This window comes from Pyrus communis, chromosome 5, assembly GCF_041283825.1.
Source record: "Pyrus communis isolate YQ-2024b chromosome 5, ASM4128382v1, whole genome shotgun sequence".
Classification (NCBI taxonomy): Eukaryota; Viridiplantae; Streptophyta; class Magnoliopsida; order Rosales; family Rosaceae; genus Pyrus; species Pyrus communis.
Genome location: NC_142569.1, coordinates 34,454,850 through 34,470,389, shown reverse-complemented (window position 1 = coordinate 34,470,389; position 15,540 = coordinate 34,454,850). Strand labels below are relative to the sequence as shown.

The following is a 15,540-nucleotide window of genomic DNA, read 5'->3' as shown; positions in this document are numbered from 1 at the left end:
CAAAATAAAAGTAAAAAAAAAAATGAGTTTTAACAAAAAGTTTACGATACTGTTTATTTTAACGAAAAATCACATTTTTACACTAAAATATCAATTCTACCCTTTATTTTATCCTTATCATTAAAACTCTAAGTTTTCAAACCCTTTTTATTAGTTTTTCTTAAAAAAAATTGTGTCAAGCCCCTGAAGTTTTTTTCTTTTTTTAACAAGTTTGATACTAATTCATCTCTCGCTCATCATTTGATTATTTGAGTGTTGTTTTATAGGAGGTATTGTATTAAGCCTATTATTTGTTCATAGTTAGACAAATTAAAGATGAAGGTTCAAATTATAAAACAACACAATAGAGTGCATTCAAGTGAGTAGTTATCACCAATCTCAAGTAGCAAACTTAGTTAAGGTTATTTAACAAATTGACAAAACTAAAACATTAGGAAAACTACTTTCGACTTAAAACATACAAACCAAAATGTACTTTTCTGAAGATCATTACGGTTAATGTTTACAAATCTTAAAGTCGTACTTAGAAAATAATACACTAGTGCTTGTCAATCTATAAATGTGGGTTGAAAATATGTATTTAGTCAAGTTAGCTGGAGCAGACAGTTGTGCTTCACCCTTTGTATCCAAGTTCGAACATTTTTCCCTTTATTTAGATAAGTCTAGTGTAACTATAATGTCATTTGTGTTGAAAAAGATGAGGATGATAGTTGACAAATGTGCTAGCGATGGGGATGATTACGGGCGGTGGAAGTGGTGGCAGTAGTGTTAGTGGAAGAGTGGTGGACCAGTGATGATGGTGAGAGTGGTATGGAAATGGGGTAGTAAAAGTGGTGGTGATAGGAGTGTGGTGGCAGGGTGTTGGTGAAAGGGTGGTGGACCAAACGACGATGGTGAGAAGGGGTACAGAAATGGGGTAGTAAAAGCGGTGGTGATAGGTGTGAGGGTGCTAGTAGTGGTGGTTATTGTGGTGATGGCCACTGGAAACAGGGTCGGCCCTAAGAATTCGGGGGTCCTAGACGAGCCTTAGAAGTGAGGCCCTAGAGTTCTATGACTCCCGACCCTTTGCACATTGACATGTGTAAAAAAAATTCACTAAATACATGAAAAGTCCATTTCTACATTAAATATCATTAAAAATTAATATAAAAAAAATATATACAAACATTACTCAAATATTACATGTCTCGCGTTTTTAAATGCAAATGCATTTATTAAGTTTACATAATCTAATTTTCCAACCAATTCAAACTGAGAGAGAAGTCCCTACCCAGTACACCAAATTCCAATCATTTTTCTATTGTTACAATGTTACTTATTACATTCAATAAATGAATGAATGGTTGGATTACAGTGACAACTTCTTACAGCTAAGGAAAATACTAGAGTGAAGAGGATAATAATTTTCGCATACGCGCCTAGGCGGACGAGGCGGATTTGAATAATTTATTATATATTATATAAACTAATTAATTTGAACATTAAATAATGTCATTTTTCAAAAAGTGAGAGTTTTAACCTTTTAGGTATATAATAAAGATATATGTAGAGTGATATTAAAATAGGGTAATAAAAACCCATAAAATAAACATAACGGTGATATTTAAGACAAAAGCAAAAAAGTAAAAATAGATGGTGTGGACTATTTAAAAGGGAGAAGACGTGCATCTATATAAAAAAAAATGTTGGGACCATCTCAAGTAAAATCGTGCAATTAAAATGAGGATAGGAATAGAATTGTCTTCTTTCTCGCACAAGGCCGACCCTGCAACAAAAGATTTCTAGATTTTGGTGCTTACATATAAGCCCGCATAGCTCCCGCCCATCTCTGTCTAGACCTACCTAAAAATTAGGGGCCCTTTCGAAGTGGGGGCGCTAGCCTAGCGCCTACTCCGACTACCCTCAGGGGGCGGCTTTGACTGGAAAGTAGTAGTGGTAACGTTTTAATTGTCATATTTATGGTGGTTACTGTGATGCTCATGGGAAAGTGAAGTTGCAGAGGTCATGGTGATGGTAGTGAGTAGCGCTGACTGTTGCAATGGTAGCAATGCTGGTAGAGTGCTAGGGCGACAGTAATGGCAGTGTTCATGATGAAAGTAAGATAGTGATGCAGTTGTGGTAGCTATAAGGATGGTCTTGGTGATGTGTGATAACGATGATAAATTTATGATTTTCAAATTCTAAATTTTCTCCAAGGGAAAATTTGAAATCCTATACTATAACGATGAATTGATATGTTAGTCTACAAGTTATAATTTTTGTTGAATTAATTTTCTCAACCAAATGCTTGAAACATCTTACCATGATCTCAATTGAATATTCTCTTTAATTTTTCCTTCGTATGTAAATTGGAAGTTCTAATTTTCTAAGAGCTTCCTCTTTGACTTTTATTTTTGCAAAATGATCCGGACCATGAACGCGTTTTAGAAGTGGTGACTGGGCCCACATGAATGTGGAATGGGAACGGCTGAGTTAGCATCTGCGTTGAATTTTTTCATCTATGTTATGTGTCGAAAACACGGTCTGATAAACTAAGTGTCATAATATGATTATTTGAATTTTTTTTTCAAGTTTCTCCCTAATTATTTTACTATATCTTGTATAATAAATCGTATTTCTGACACATTGAAAAATCTCTTCTTATCATAAAAGTCAAATGAACTATTTTCAACGTACTCTTGCCGTGGAATTAAAGTCAAATGAACCGAAAATAGTACCACGTTTGACTAGGTCAGCGATCAGCCTCATCCTCCAAGTTCCATTTGTCTCTCACTTTGTTCACAAAGGAAAGAACTTGGCTGCCGAATTATTCGACAGCTGGTCCTACTAACAACTAATCCGGGATGGACACGTGTCTAAGTTTTTTATTAAAAACACATGTCCATCCCAGATTGGTTGTAAACAGGACCAGCTGCTGAATTTACAACAGCCAAGTTGTGTTCGTTCCCAAATAAGCTTATTTTTAGTTATGTTTCATAAAAAATTAACAAATTTAAGGTAATGTGGAACGAAATTTGAATTTTATAGAAACGACTTTCAAGTTTCAGAAGACAAAATAAAATCAAGTTCAAGGAGTGTAGCTAAAAATAAGTCTCACAAATATTTAGTATCCTTATCAATACAAATATTTAATTGATTGATATACATCTTCATTTATAAGTGGTACGTTTTAAGTTTGGGTCTTATTGATGACGATATTAATAAATTTACTAACAAATTATTATGGTCAGTAAGTATATAGTTGTACCAAAATACTTACTTTAATTAATAATATACGTGATACATGAGAAAGAAGTGTTGAAAGCAAATCTCCTCGTGTTTTTATGCTTTAAAATAACTCGAGATTTGACTATAACTCAGTAATTTGAGCATTGAAATTGCATTTCCCTTGGTCGGCAACTAGAGGCTTCTTCTCTTTTTTTTTTTTTTTTTTTTTTTTTGTTTGTTAAAAGAAAGATTTTATTAAACTTGAATATAAATGTTTACATCAGAAGCCAAAATGTTGAACAACCATTCTAGCTCAAACAAATACCATGTATGAAATCCTTCCATACATAAGTGTTGACCCTAAAAATTACAAAGCCTACGTGATGCACAGGCCGATTAACTAATGAGCTAACTACGTCCTTCTGTTGATGCGAGGCGTGCCAACTCGTCGGCTGAGCCTGGCCGAGGAGTACAATTTGCTGATGTTGCGTTGAACGAGTTGCTGACTTCTTGATCTTGTGATTGCGGCCGAGGAAGGAACAAGTCTCGGCCTTCGGATTCTCAAGCCTGAAGACAAGGCTACTAGTTCTACGAAGTTCACGAATCGTCGGTGCCGAATTCGGTCACAGTGATTATATTCGTGAAAGTATAAGCACATCGAATTGACACTAGACTATACGGACACAAGTACTAAAAGGAAATGTATGTCTTGATGGTAAATGTGGTTCGGCCGACAAGATGCTGAACTCTAAAACTTATTTGTGAGTATCCAATCATAAAATCACTCGGCGTTCAATGCGCTGAATGTCGTAACTCGTGACACCTTACTTCGCCGAGAAGGCTAATAAGATGACCTCTACCAATAAGGATTCGGAAACCCTTCTCGACCGAGACTTAGATAAATAACCAGTCGGCCTCGACGCAGTTCTGTTTATCCAAACTGAAGGTGCTCCTCAGTCGGCTGATTATACGGCAACAGTGTTGTTTATCCAAACTGAAGATATTCATCGGTTGCCTTCACAGTGTTGTTTATCCAAACTGAAGATGTGTCGGCAGAAAAAGAAAATAAAAAATCTCAAAATGTTTGAGAGGTTTGCGCAGGGCAGTTGTGTGTTGAATTGGAGGGGGCTTGAATGATGCACTCTGCTCTCTATTTGTAGCAACAACTCTTCCTTGAGATCAAGTTGAAACCACATTCAAATTAAGACTTCCTATTTTGTTCCAACTTTATCTCGACCAATCCTACTCCTATTAGGACTTTGAACTTACCCTCCTTTTCAGGCCATATTCATTGCCGGCTGAGAATCCATATTACACTAGGACCCCTTATCGTATTAGGACTTCTTCGACCCATTTGCTCATCCAAACTACTTCTTCTTGCAATAGGACTCAACCACCTTTACTGAACAGCCCGGGACCAGGCAGTCCATAGTATATTTGGAAAAGCATTGGGCCGAACCTACGCTTGGCCCAAAAATATTATTTTGGGCCCAAACAGTAAGACAAAAAACGCCACTACATGTGTTGCCCGATTATAGACTCGGGGAGCAAAAATAAAATTTACTGACTTCAATTGCATTTGTATACACTTAATATCAAATAGAAACCTTCAATCGCGACGTTTGGTTGAGTAATTCCGCTGATCATATCCACAAATTCCTTTGAATCCGATTCCACCTAGACAACATCAAACCCTTTATCCACGCATGCCACCAATCCTGCCCCGTATTGCCTTCGCCTCCTCCATAAGACTAGACTCACAAAGAATGTTACCCACACCTCATGCCTCCTTGAAAATTCCAGCATAATCCCGTGACACCCAACCATATCCTCCTCGTCCCGTTTCTCTAACCCAAGCTCCATGACAATTAATTTTAATTGTACGAAACGAAGGCCTCTGCTGACATAATGGCAATACACGCGGAAAAAAACGTGAAATATGGGGAAGCGAATTACCGACCTCAATTTCCACCAAATTAGTCGTCATTTCACAAATTCAATGACAGGAGCCGTGTTTCATATTGTCATTTCACGATGGCAATACACACGGTCATATGATGATTGCATTAAATACATATATTCACATGAATTATATCCAATTGCCAAATAATGAGTGTATGAAATATGTAAGTAGTGTACCCAATCTCAAAATTTACTACTACGAATCAAATATCATAACAAGTGGACAAATGAGGTCCTTTTTTTCTTTTCTAATTGAACTTTTAAGGTATTTTCGTATAAAATTTATAGTTGGAGTATTTTTATTGTAAACACAAGTGAACAAATGAAAAATATCAATAGCCAAAAGAGGCAAAGTGAAAATCTTAAACGTATAGTGGTAGCAAGGAACATTGTAGAAACGCTATCCAAGTCCCTTAATTGTGACCCTACTTTTGTATTTGGATGAGGAATTATCAAGTACCAAGTCTCCCCTTAGTCTGAACTAGTAAGAAATGCATATACATGAATCTAGTGCAGAATAAAAGGAGTCTTGGTACTTGAAATATTTATAAGCATATACGTATGAATCTAGTTTCATTTCTTTCTAGGCAGACTAAACGCACGAGAAAGATTTATAAGCATATATACATGAATATAGTTTTAATACAAGCATTTGTATCTAATTAAACAAAGGCCTTGAAGGCTTGAACCTTATTTTAATTAATTAGCACGAGAACTAAATCATGTGCCATACGGTCGGTCCAAGTTCACAGTATCAGTAATTAGTAAGAACTTGAATGTTGGGTCGCAAGCTTCAATGTCTTTAATACAAGGGCAAAAATCTTGCGCTTGATTCTCCCTCTAACTGGAGGCATGAGGCAGTATCCCTTGCTGCTCCTTCCTAATCCGACGACTCTCTCAACATTACTTCCAACTCGACGGCCATAGCCTTGATGACCGTCTTCCTTTCCATCTCCGTGAGTTACTCTGCGTACATTCGTGCGCCTACGTATGTACATTTGTGCGTGTTTAAGTGTTTGTGTGTGTGAGAGAGAGTGAGAGAGGAATAAGAGAAAGTTGCATATGAGAAGTATAAATAGTCGAGCAGGAGCAGATATCTGTTTGGGAGGAGAGTAGGAGGGAGAGAAGGAACCTTCGTTCCGATTTCATGCACTTTCGTGCATGCCTGCCTTGCATGTTTTGTTGTGTGGAGGCACGACTGGTAACTGTTTTGTTTTCTAGTTTTTACTTTTTATTTTCTTTCATTAGACGTAGAGAGAAATTATATCGAGGAAAAGAGTGAGGAAGAAGGTTGTGAAAGAGATGAGAGAGAAATGAAAGAGAATGTAGGAAATGTATAGAAACTTAAAAGAGTTTTAAATTTTTGGTTTTTATTTTAAGTTTGTATATAATTAAGATGTAAATTAGGTACCTTTACACGAGTCGTACTTTACTGTGGAACGAATTGGATGAGGCCAAGTTACAAAGAAATGGATTACAAAAATGTTAGATACAAGGATTGTAAATGCATTTAATAAGTATTTCAAAAGCTTTCGTGACAGATTATAAATATTAAAAGATTATTGGTGTTACTTTTTTTCCTTTCTTATGTCATGTGCTCGGTTGGCATAAAGGTTGGATTTTATTTATTTATTTATTTTTTTTTTTTTGAGAAACCTCGACGGTACGAGAGAAATTTTATACAAAGGGTTGGATTTGATATGGATAACCTTCTAAATGCAAGGCCTATTGAAGGTAGATTAGAATGAGTTTTCATTTTAAGGGGATTAGAAGAGGATTGTGCATGAAGAAAACTTCTCATTTCTCGTCCTCCCATTTTGGCGAGAATTGAAATGAATAAGTTTTCTTCTTAAGTAATCCGGCTACTACCTAAGTTTGTAATAAAAAAAATTTTCATTTTTTTCAACATATCTTAAAAACAGTGCATTATCCATATTTCAAAATGATCCTGTATACCAACGAGGCTTGTGTAACTTAGAGACGGTTCAAGAATAGTCTCTGTTTTAGAGACCATATTAAAAAGTGAGCATCCAATATAAAACCACAATAGGAGGAACATATGGATTTGTAATAACAGGATGATTCCAACTGAATACTTGGCGTGCAAGCAAACATACGCATAATTACAATAAGAGTGCGGTTTATTCTGTTGAACCCACAATTTGATTAAACCACCCCACCATTTGTCTTCAAATATCCAATCCTACCCTCTCTTTTTTATGTTGAATTCACCCCCTCTAGAAATCAAATTCAAAAAGGCAATTCGCTAAATCATTCATTTTGACATTTGGTTGCTGAAATAATTGAAATCAAATATTGACAACATTCAGTCAATATATCAATGACACAACGATGATATAACTATGACATGGTAAAACGGATCTTTTAAGCAACCAAGTGTCAAAATTGAATCATTTAGCCGAAGATCAACAAAAAAATGAAAACCCTATAACCACCCATTCCCATTACTATTAAACATAAACAACGAAGTGGATTCATAATCGGTGTTTGATAGTGGGGCAGTTACATCAACTTGTGGGATGTCAATAAAACAACCATTACAATAATTACCATAGTAAATCAAGCAGAAGAAGTTTCGTGTTCTATTATTGTTTGGATTGCATGATTGAACCCTGACATCATTCTTGAATTAGAGACGGGGGATCATCTGAAGAGTCGCTGAAAGAATCAAAGTCCGAGGTGTGATATTCTATTTTCAAGGAATGTTCTAGGGGGATGATCACTAAACCCATCAGATTCCATGACCAAGGAGATTAATAACATTGGGAACGGCATTACCTATTGAGCTTCCTTATTTATTTCATGCACTAGTCTAATTAAGTTCCTTTTATTATATAAATAGGTTGTGATTTGGATGCGAAGACGAAGTTGGAATATAATTTTATCTCTATTGAGTTAGCTTCCTATAGCTTCTCTTTTTTTAGCTTGCGTATTGTTATTTCCCTTCCTATTCTCTGCAGCTTCAGGACAACTCTCAACAGTAATTAGTAGAAAAAAAATGTAAAAATTAAATGGAATGCAAATACAGAAGAAGCAAAAGACATGTCAAGGAACAAAGACATTTGCCATTGAATTAACGCATGAACAAATTGGTCTTCGTCGCAGAAATTATTTTGAATCAGTTACATGTCCCCCCAAACAATCTGTGTGTTATAGCAACATGAGCATTTGGCCTTATGAGACTTCACAAACAATTCTTTGAACTTTACACACGAAAACCGAGTCCTTCTCTTCCTCTGGCATTGGCTGCTGAAGTCGCAGAGCCTTAAAGGTATTAAAAACTTTCAAGGTTATGTTTTATATGCAATAGACTTCAAAGACTCAAAGAAGGAATGCAAATAGAACTTGAAATATGGATTTTGGCGTTCCCCACTTGTCCCGAGGATGGGAAGAATCTGTACGTGCAGCTATTCGTTTGGTGTGATCCCCTTGTCTTCCCTGAAATATTGATTCACAAACGAAGAATAAAACCTCTACTTCATAACTGATCTTTCACATAGTAAGCTATGGTGACATGACAATCGACAAGCATTCTTAAAAGAAGGAACATGTGGAATTTTACCTCTACAGCATCCTTGAGAGGCCCCCAGCATTCAATTCTGTTGTACTTCTTCAAACTAGAATGAAAGTAAACCCGAACCAAAGCATTCAATAGTTCGGGATGCTCTCTGAAAAGTAGCGAGTCTCCATGTAACAAAGCTTTGAGTACCTGGTTTGTATGGAAACCAAAAGATAGGAAATGTTTAAACACCGCTTCATTCATTTAACGATCAGAATATCCTTTAGCGTTTCAAACAACGCGTAAAGAGAGGCAAAGTATGCATTTTGAAAACAATAATGATGATGAGGAGTTGCAGTACATATCAGAATGAAGGTAAGAAGACCATAAAACTTGCTAAACTAAGATGATCAGTATGAAGTAAAACATTTTTCACCGGGTCTCAGGTATGCCAATGGCCGTCTATAGTGTGGTATTGTCCTTTAAGTTGAATTTGGTATGAGAAGCGAAGCATTATATCTGATATTAGGACTAAATTTAGGGAAGATTTCATAACACGTCAGAGTAGTGTCTTACGAGAGATGCTTACCAAAGGCATTTCTTTGGAAAAGATGTGATATCTGAATTCGGCAGCCAGGTTAAGCATATTGGGACCGCTCACATAGCAATGGATATGCAGGCACATTTCACCATTCACCTTTTTCCATTCTGCAACGACGTCATCCTTGCTGTACCATCCTTTTAGCTGCAATAAGGATCCAATAACAAAATCTCTCATAACAAATTTTAGGAGCCTTGAGAAGAAATAAAGTATAAAGCATACCTGATCGAGGTTGATGACATTGGAGATCTTTAAGGTCAGGTTAGCTGTGAAGTCACAGTGAGATAGGATATATGTTCTCGGGGTGACTCCAACATAATTATCCATCTCTTCTCCCGTAAATTCAACTTTTAGTTTGGAGGCTTCGAATCTCGCTGGACCCAAAAGACTAGCGGCCTACAAGCAAGAACATAATGTTTTCATTCGGCACTCCATGAACCCAATTTTAACATTCACATTGCAGAAAACAATTTGAGCTTCTTAAACCAGCAAGAGAACATCAATAATGCACTAAAAAATTAATGAACCTAAAGGGTATAAGGGTTTCGTTTCCATCATTTACACGAATCTGAAGCAGTAACTCAGCAGTATAATCATAATTAAACAGACAACTCTCTGCAACAGCGAGGCATATTTTACAAATTGCAACCCAACGGAAAGGGGCATTCGAACTTGGGTGCACAGGGGGAAACACACTGCTGTAACCAATTTGCTATGCCGAGTCTACAACCAGATCATATCTTTTTGTAATGAAAACCAAGGAACAAATATGGACTTCTCATGGGGATGAATATATTGACAAATTAAAACATTATCCATTGGACATAATTAAGCATAAAAAATAACAAAATGTTGGTAGCTAAAAGCAACTTCTAGGACATAGCTAACTCGATTAACTTGTCTAAAAGTTGTAATGTTGAACAATCCCATTAGCAGGCAATACTGGGAGGAAGGTTTGAACACATGACCTCGCCTGCAAGGTAAACGCTCTTGACCATATGAGCTACAAGTCTCTAACTACAAATAGTCAAATACAAATTAAACGTTGCAATGCCTGTATGAATAAACAGTAGAAATTGCATAATAAAAAAGATATTGAGGAAAAAGGGGAGAAAATGGATATATGTACCTCAGAAACAAAGGCATTGTAGGAGTCTGTGTTGTTGTTGATGGCAAAAAGCAAAACAGACTTATTGGGTTTTTTTGGGGAGACAAAAGTTGTGGTTTTGTTCAAGGGCCTCAGTGGCGATGGTGGAATTACATAATAAGCACAATGAGTGGCCATGGAAGATGCATAACCCTGTTTTGGTCATCTTCTTTCACCTGCAACCATTGTTTCTTCCCTTCTCCTCCTCTGAATTTGGTTGCCGAGTTAGAGAGAGAGAGAGATGAGAAATTAGAGAGAGAAAACGAAAGAGGAAGGAAGAAGAATGTGTGGAGGATTGTAGTTCATAGCTGTGGTCGTGTGGTGGACTGCGAGGCACCTCCTTTGCACCAAAACTCCAAAATCTATGTGTTTTATGCCCCTTCACCACACATTTTTTTTCTCTCTTTTTTTTTTTTTTTTTTTTCTTCTTCGAAATGGTTTGATTTAAATTTTAAAGTGAGAGATTCAGTGTATGGTGATTGGTCATGAAATCCAACTTTCTGACACGTCATCAGCAGCTTGATTTTTTGATAAACCAGTGTGGATAATATGATTACGTGGACTCAGATGGGTGCCACATGATGCATCCACACCTACTTTTTTACACTAGTCAAGCATTACATGGCCCATTAAGCTTACGAACCCAATGTGGAATGGGTGGCAGTCGCCTCACACAGCCCAAAACAAATATGATTCGTGAGTACTACTTGACACTGACCCATGGAGGCATTTGGACTATAATACAATGTCATGCAGAAAAAATAGACTTTTACGTATCGGTGGTGTGCTTATTAACACCTACTTATGGAGATGTTATTTGTTTAGGAAGTCACGGTGGCATACCAAAAGGTAAATAAGTCCTTTAATGAATCAAATGTGTATTTTTATAAAAGAATTGGTGCAATTTTATCACAAGTTTTAGGGCTTGCATAACAGATGATCATAGAAGAACTTGTTTGTAAAACAAAAACAAGTAAAATTTTGCATTGTTATGATTTAGCGAAGCTTCTAATAGTTTAGTACGAGAATAATCTTTTGAAAACGAGCACATTGGAAGTGTGTTTGGTAAAAGTGTCTAAAATGAAAAAAATAAATAAATATGAAGTCATGTTTGGCAGTGAAGTCTTGTAATATAAATTATAAAGTGGTAGAGGTGGTAGCGGTTGCAATGATGTTGGTGATAGTGAGGTCTGGTTTGGTACTAAGGTGATTCTGAAAAAAGCTGAGAGCTGTTTTTGTGTTTGGTAAACATTCAGCTTCAGCTTTTTTTTACAGTTTTGGGTGAAAAAAAACCAAAAACAAGAAGCTGCAAAACCCAGCTTTGAAAAACCGGCTTTTTTTCACATCTGTTTCACATAAAAGTTTATCAAACACTATAATACTGCTTTTTTTTTTTTTTTTTTCAAAAGCACTTTTACAAAAAAGTTTACCAAACACTTTGCTGCTTTATTTCACAGTTACTTATTTTCACAGCACAGCAGAAATAGTTTTTTTTTCAAAGCACAACAATACCAAACCAGCCCTGAAAATGGTGGCGCTAGTAGTGGATCTAGTAGTGGGTATGGGTGGTGGCAGGGGCAAATGTGGTGGGAATGATGGCTTAGTAGATGGTGATTTTAGTTATGGTAGAGGTTGACTGATGGTATCGATGGAGCTAGTGGCAGAGGCTGGTTGTGAAAATGGTGGCGGCTATGGTCGTGGGAGTGATTGCAACGTGGATGACAACAATGATTTTGGGTGTGTTGATGGTTGCATTGGTGATGGCGGTGGCAGAGATGAGTAAGGTGGTGGCGGCGACAATGATAGATGAGTGTCAGTTGTGATGACTATGGTAAGGTGATGGTGACATATATAACTTTTTTCTTCCTTAAAAGTCTTTCTCTTATATTTCTTTGTATAAAATTTTGACTAAATATTATATATTTTTTTTCCCTACAAGAAGACCGTTCCACTAAAAACAGGTGGGTTTTTGCCAATTTCACACATAATAATATCCTTACACACAAAGTAGAAATAAGCAGAATATCGCGTATAGGTCCAAGTACACCACAACTTGAATTCCAAGGGATCAACACTGCATCCAGTCATAGTTTCACGCATAAAGATCCTCCTCCAAACCACATGGCTCGTGTACTTCATTGGACATGCGAACCAACCTCTTTAGTGGCATCTTTCCAAGAAGGACTTCTCTGCGGAGATCTTTGATCGAAGGGCTCCACAAGAATTTACATATAGGTCGATGCGGTAGACTCACTGGACGAGCATCCAGGTTTCAAACAGCGCAGACTCCACTTTAGCAGCAACTTCAACAGGGTCAAATTTCTTGACAGAATCCCTACAACATTCATCAACTTCCTCAAGACACCCAACATTCATCAGCTGTTGGTGGGCACAAGGCTGTGTCAGTCAGGCTTGTCACTGTTTTTAAACGGTTAAGATTGCATCATGGCCAATTTCTATATGGTTGGAATAAGGTGGGGCCAAGGCCCCACGTTCCCATCAAAAGTGACTTCCATTATGACCCTCAATCCTTTCCCTTGTTGCAGAAGAGGGATGTTTACGCGTTCGTTTGTCGGTGCTACTTTAACTAAATGATGTGTGCATTTTTTTCACACTATTAGAAGCACTTTTAATTATTTAAATATTTTAAAATAAACTTTGTTTTACTTTATTAGAAATTTTTTTAATTAATGTAAATAATATCGTTTGGTCAAAAAATAAAAAATAAAATAAACTCTTATTATTCTCACTCCCACCTTTTTATCATTTTATTTTATTTATTTATTTATTTTAACTTGCTCTTTGGATTAGTAAGTTTTACTAAATGCGGGTTTTGTGCTTGACATGCAATCCCAAATAAACCTTTAATGTATTAAATTATTTTCGATATTCAAGGATGGTATGTAATTGTAAATTACCTCAATTTTATTTTTCTTCCCTATTTTTCTTCTTTCTCTTTACATCATGTGTGACATAATCTTTAAATATTGTGAAGATTCATGTGTCGATTGAGTAATTAATACAATGACAACAAAGCCTTTAACCTATGAATCCTAGAACGCCATTGCGCTTCGTTCTGCGTCACGTCTTCTGTTAGATCCAAGTACTCCAAGTCTTTTCTTAGAGTATCTTCCAAAGTCTTCCTAGATATTCCTCTACTTATTCGGCCCTGAACCTCTGTCTCGTAATCGCATCTTCTAACCGGAGCGTCTGTAGGCCTTGGTTTCACATGCCCAAACCACCCTAACCAATTTTCTCTCATCTTTCCTTCAATTTCGGCTACTCCTACTTTACCTCAGATATCCGCATTCCTAATCTTGTCATTTCTCGTATGCCCACACATCCAACAAAGCATTCTTATCTCCGCTACACTCAGTTTATGCATGTGTTGATGCTTCACCGCCCAACATTTTGTGCCATAAAGCATTGCTGGCCTTATTGCCATCCAATAAAAATTTTCACTTGAGCTTTAGTGGCATACAACGATCGCACAACCCACCCGATGCACTCTTCCACTTCATCCATCCAGCTTGTATTCTATGGTTGAGGTCTCCATCCAACTCTCTATTCTTTTGCAAGATAGATCCTAGGTAGCGCAAGCGGTTACTCTTTGGTACTTTCTAATCTCCAATCCTCACCCCTAACTCATTTGAGCCTCCATTTGCATTGAACTTGCACTTCATATGCTTTGTCCTTGACCGACTTAGGTGAAAACCTTTACATTCCAACACTTCTTTCCAAAAGTTAAGCTTCGCATTTACTCATTCCTGAGTTTCATCTATCAACATTATATCGTCTGCGAAAAGCATACACCAAGAAATATTATCTTGAATGTTTCATGTTAGCTCATCCATTACCAATGCAAAAAGGTAAGGACTTAAAGATGAGCCTTGATGTAACCCTACAGTTATGGGGGATGCTTTCGGTTTGTCCTTCATGAGTATTTACAGCAGTCCTTACTCCATCATATATATCATTTATAAGTTGGATATATGTTACTCGTACTCATTTCTTCTCTAAAATCCTCCAAAGAATGTCTCTTGAGAATCTATCATATGTTTTTTCCAAATCTATAAAGGCCATGTGCAAATTCTTTTTCATATCTTTATATCTTTGATTGAGTAATTAATATAAGAGAAAATTGGAGTAATGGTTCTTCAACTTTAATCCAATTTGAGCAATAGTCTTTCAAATAAAAATCATTGACCATTGGTCATTTAACTCATCAAAACATGTAACTATGGTTTTTTTTTTGTCAATTTCATCAAAATAAGCCACGTTGGAAAGATCATTGACACAATTAGGTTAAAATTGAGAGACCATCGCTCCAATTGGGCTAAATTTGAGGGACCATTTCTCCTGTTGGATTAAAGTTGAGTGATCATTGCTACAATTTTTCACATTTGGTTTTACATATTTGCCCATTGATTCAGCCTCGTGTGTTTCACGTGATTCATTTGACAAAAGTTCTAATTGAGTTGGCAAAAATGACCATAGTTGCACGTTTTGATGAGTTAAGGGACCAATGATAATGAATTTTTAGTTAAGGGACCATTGCTGCAATTGGATTAAAGTTGATGAATTATTGCTACAATTTACTCTTAATATAAAGATAAGTATGAACTAAAAATATGGTAATGTCTATAGGGCTCACTTTCCAAATTGGTTAGAATAAATTAATACCATATAAGAATTATCAAAACATAATGTCACGCACAGATATATGCCCACTATATTTTCAAAACCATCGTTCAGTCCCTCACTCTTTACCAATAAAAGGAATCTTTGACTTCTAACGTTCGTGCACAATTATAAACTTGATTTGAATTTCTTTAGATTTTGATTAATGTAGAGAAATGATGCAATGTATTGAGGCCTCCGAGATGAGGCGGAATATGAATCCATCTCTAAAGGGTTTGACGTATGCATGATTCTCCAACATCGCATCCATGATTTACCAAAGGTATATCTTAATTATAATTTTACTTATAATATTGTGTGTAACTTTTTACTATTACTAGGTGAAGGGAAGAGTTCGAAACTAATACAATAATTTAGGGAAGGGAGGAGTTTCGAATCTAGGATGCATGAATAGAAACCCAA

The 15,540-nt window shown here is 36.4% G+C and overlaps 1 protein-coding gene across 1 annotated transcript; it reads right to left on the bottom strand.

The window, feature by feature from the left end:
• Window positions 1-8,233: 8,233 nt before the first annotated feature.
• Window positions 8,234-10,895, bottom strand: LOC137725322 (STAY-GREEN-like protein). The gene is made up of 5 exons (XM_068463969.2): window positions 10,420-10,895; window positions 9,513-9,686; window positions 9,279-9,434; window positions 8,753-8,899; window positions 8,234-8,628 (listed from the first exon to the last, which is right to left on the bottom strand). The coding sequence occupies exons 1-5, from the start codon at window positions 10,573-10,575 to the stop codon at window positions 8,512-8,514; spliced, it is 750 nt and encodes a 249-aa protein (XP_068320070.2). The 5' UTR covers window positions 10,576-10,895; the 3' UTR covers window positions 8,234-8,511.
• Window positions 10,896-15,540: the final 4,645 nt, after the last annotated feature.